The 3,849-nt window shown below is 33.0% G+C and overlaps 1 protein-coding gene across 2 annotated transcripts; it reads right to left on the bottom strand.

Annotated features, from left to right (window-relative positions):
* Nucleotides 1-293: 293 nt before the first annotated feature.
* LOC119193508 lies at nucleotides 294-3,633 on the bottom strand. Of its 2 annotated transcripts, none has more exons than XM_037447121.1 (3): nucleotides 3,426-3,633; nucleotides 1,983-3,095; nucleotides 294-626 (listed from the first exon to the last, which is right to left on the bottom strand). In XM_037447121.1, the coding sequence occupies exons 2-3, from the start codon at nucleotides 2,142-2,144 to the stop codon at nucleotides 309-311; spliced, it is 480 nt and encodes a 159-aa protein (XP_037303018.1). In that variant the 5' UTR covers nucleotides 2,145-3,095; nucleotides 3,426-3,633; the 3' UTR covers nucleotides 294-308. The 2 variants fall into 2 exon arrangements, with proteins under 2 accessions (XP_037303018.1, XP_037303019.1); XM_037447122.1 differs by having other exon boundaries at nucleotides 299-626.
* Between the last annotated feature and the right edge of the window lie 216 nt (nucleotides 3,634-3,849).

Raw genomic sequence — 3,849 nt, 5'->3', positions numbered from 1 at the left:
AGTGCAGATAAGTGAAATTATGAAGATAACTTATCGGAATTATTTGAAAACGTCACCATTTTTAATGCTGATTTATATAATTACTGTAATCTTTTGTGTAGTACGTCACAATTTGATAGAAAAATGAAAAAAAAAGGTAGGTTCACAAAATTTAAAAATATTACTATATCCACAATCTTACTGTAGTTTAAATAGTAATCAACAAACAGCGATGTTTTAATGCGAAATATAAATAATTTAAGCATTGACTATGATAAATCGAACTTCTAATAATAAAAACATTAAACCCACAAAAAAGCTAATTATACCTAGATTTTGGTGCAATATAATAAAATTAATACTTTAGAGTTTACGTTACATTCTTGTATTGTTGATTTTATGTAATCTGAAGAGGAAACAGGAAATATAAGTATATGAAAATTTTGAACTGAGTTAAGATTGTAAGGACTTACACTTCTTTCAAGTTCAGGCGCATACATGACGTTTTTCTGTGGACGTCGACGTGCGGCCCTGGCAGCTGACGCGGTCAAGAGACTCCCAGACACGGGGCCAGGCGTCGACATCGTCCGCTTTCTCTCCAACTCTTCTTCTGCATTTGGTAAACTGTTAATTGACGTATTTAGGACCTGTGAAAAAGAACAAATAAATAATACCAATTTATTGACTTCTTTAGTTAGGAGTACTGAAGCCGGATTATTTGATTGCAATCAATTATTTGAATAGCACGTGATATAATTAGTTACGTAATTATAATTATGATACGTACGATTCAAATGAGGAGGTCTTTTACCTTCTAATGTATCTACTCTCCACGTTTTCTATACTCAATGCAATATAATCATATTAAAACTGTAGGTAGTTCTGCGGCTAGCAGCCCGTATCAAGGACGGGTCTCTCCTACTAATAATAGAAGATAAACGTAGCAGTTGCTGTTGTAAAAAGATGAATCTACTTTTTAATTAAATGCGAGTTCTTTTTTATTAAAAAAATGTAGATACAATGATGAGCGAAATATCGTGTATGAAGAATAATCTAATGTTGTGCACTGTGACGCTCCCCCAGTGGGCGATGGTCCATCGTGGCCGTGGAATAGAATCGAACACTCGACTTCAGTTTTGGCTGTCAGTTTCCGTTCTCGCTCGGTAATCGCGAATATATATATTATTTACTTACCAATTTGTTCAATGAAGTTAAACCTTAGTAATGTTGTTTCAAAATTTACCATAACACAAGTTATAATTTGCCCGTATTGAAATTTTTATTATCCCTTTACAACTTTAATGTGAAGAAAACATGAGCAATTTGTAAATACATGAAATATATATAAATTAAATAAATATAAATGTAAAATATATATTTGTTATTTCCAGCGCAAACGTTATAGGAGTATATACCTATAAATTAATGTTATCTACTAAACTATTCACAATTTTGAATGTGAATCCAAATCAACATAAAATGAACGAACTTGTGTTAAAATAATAACTGTAATAATAAAGTAGGAATTGACAAAAGGACTTTCCATCTGCCTTTCTTCTTCGGGTAATCATCACTTAAGTTTTAAGGCTGGTAGTTTAGTCCGGTTCGGTCTAATTTATGCTTACCAGTGATGATCGCGACGCATCCTTCACAATATTTGTTATCTCTTGTTACTTCCCAGCCCGGGCTGGATTTTTAGTAACATCATACTTTGTTCTTTTAATTTTACCTCTAGCACTAAATGTCTGTAGTCATACAATTATTATTCTCATTTATCCTGACCTATCATAAGAACAACTATGTCCGCCTATGTGGCTAATAAATTATTTTAATTTTCCGCCATATACTTTACACATTATTCCCTAAAATTTCGCAACATTTATCAGAGGATACAATTTCACGCGTTTGTTTATTTTTATCAGCCGCGTTGTCTATTGCAATACATAAACCTTTATAATAAAATATTTAACCCTAAAATAAATTACTATTTCAATTATACTTACACCGGGGTCCTGATTTGTATCTGAACCATTAGTTTCTTCATTTTCTCCAAATTGTTGAAGCGAAGATTCCGAGTGAAACTTTTTGTCACCCAATTTTTTTCTATTCACTATTTCGTCCAATAGTTCTTTTTTGCTTGGAGTTTGTACGTTGGTGTCCGTCATTGTAATTTTATTTAAATCACTTCAACCCGTATTTATTTAATATTTAATACATTTTCCGACTCACTGCACACAGCATGCGTAACTCTGGGTTTGTGCGATTTAGATTGCAAATGAATTATAAAAATATAGAAGTATTGTTATCAATTATCGGTATCGTCAAACATATCTTTAATGTCGGTGTAATTATCGTGATCGGTTTATGGTCGACGAGTATTTCCTCTTTGTTTTAATATTTAGGAAATTAACTTTAATTATTTCTTTGGTAATCATTAATTATAAACAAACAAATTCTGATTACAGGTAGTAACTTTTATAAAAATGACCATGACGGGTTACGCTAATCAATAGATATGTGTTGATAAATATTATAAATATCCATTGAGTATAAACACCCAAACATCGAAACTAATAATATGCTTGCGTATGGATGTTATTGTAATAAATCTTTAAGCAATGTTTTGACTACCTTGAGCTTTGCCAATAATTTTCCATCAACGATTATACTAATCAGTTTTCCGTTTGTTAATGACGTTTATTGTTGAAGAAGTAAGTCTTCAATTAATTCAACATACATATTTGCGTTTCTAAATAAGTAAAAAAATAATTTCTGTACCAAACTTTCCATTACAAAATATTCTAATAATAATATAGGTAGTACCGAATAATTTCCAAATATGTAATGACAAAAATTACGATGTTGATTCATTCACAGTTTTACGGCTCTACTGGTTCATGAGCTTACTAAGCACTTCTTTAAGTTCAATAGAGAATTGAGAGACGGGCAGAGCTAATTCCTGGGCGGATGGTGAACCACTCTTATCTCGTCCCACATAGTCCGAGGGTACGACAAACAGCTGCTTCCTGTCTCCTGGCTCATCGAGTTTCTTGAGGCATGGAGGCATGGGCAAGTGAGGGCGTTGCTGCAACCATTTGTGGAACGCTTTTGTTGACCTATAAAAAGTAAAATTACTACAGATCTGATTGCTCATTCATTAACAACCATCCAAAGAAAAACTACAAAGCGTTGTCTGTTTAGACGATTGTTAGAAACAATCTTATAAACTGGTACTTAAATATATCTGGATCAAGTTTTGTGTATAAACGTAGATATTATGTATCTAACTAATTCTAAACTAGTCTCATATTTATAATCTTTCACCGTGCATGTCTGGATCTCATAAGAACAATGTGATCAAATAACCATGCTTTTAGACCAATGGTCGACCAGTATGTGTTCATCATTAAGTAGTTTTAATATTTTTATAAAATTCTTCGACATACGTGAGATGCTGTATATCTTCCCACACGCACGACATAGACCGCAAGTCTTCAGGTATTTGAACGCCGCGCCACATCAACGCAGTATTGTTCCGTGGTGGTATGTGCTTCATCTTTTGTGGCAGGCATGTATTGAATGCCTTTTCATGTGCCGGACTGGTCTCTGCATGGATGTCGTAAGCAACCTGCCTCTTCAAGACCTTCGGGCACGCCAACTTATTTTATCATCTACCAATTAAATAAGGAAGCGTGGGAATGTGTTTATTGCTTTAAATTATATACACAGTGTTTGAAGTGAAGATATATTTGTATTCTGAATTTCTTAGTCTCCTTTCGCTTTTAATATTTGACCTCCAGTCGTCCGACATTTTAATAAAGATATTTGAAATCAAATATTGCAATCTATATAAATAAATACGATTATGCC

This window comes from Manduca sexta, unplaced genomic scaffold, assembly GCF_014839805.1.
Source record: "Manduca sexta isolate Smith_Timp_Sample1 unplaced genomic scaffold, JHU_Msex_v1.0 HiC_scaffold_615, whole genome shotgun sequence".
NCBI classification, from domain to species: Eukaryota; Metazoa; Arthropoda; class Insecta; order Lepidoptera; family Sphingidae; genus Manduca; species Manduca sexta.
The sequence above is the reverse complement of the archived record's forward strand: the minus strand, read 5'-3'. Positions and strand labels throughout refer to the sequence as shown.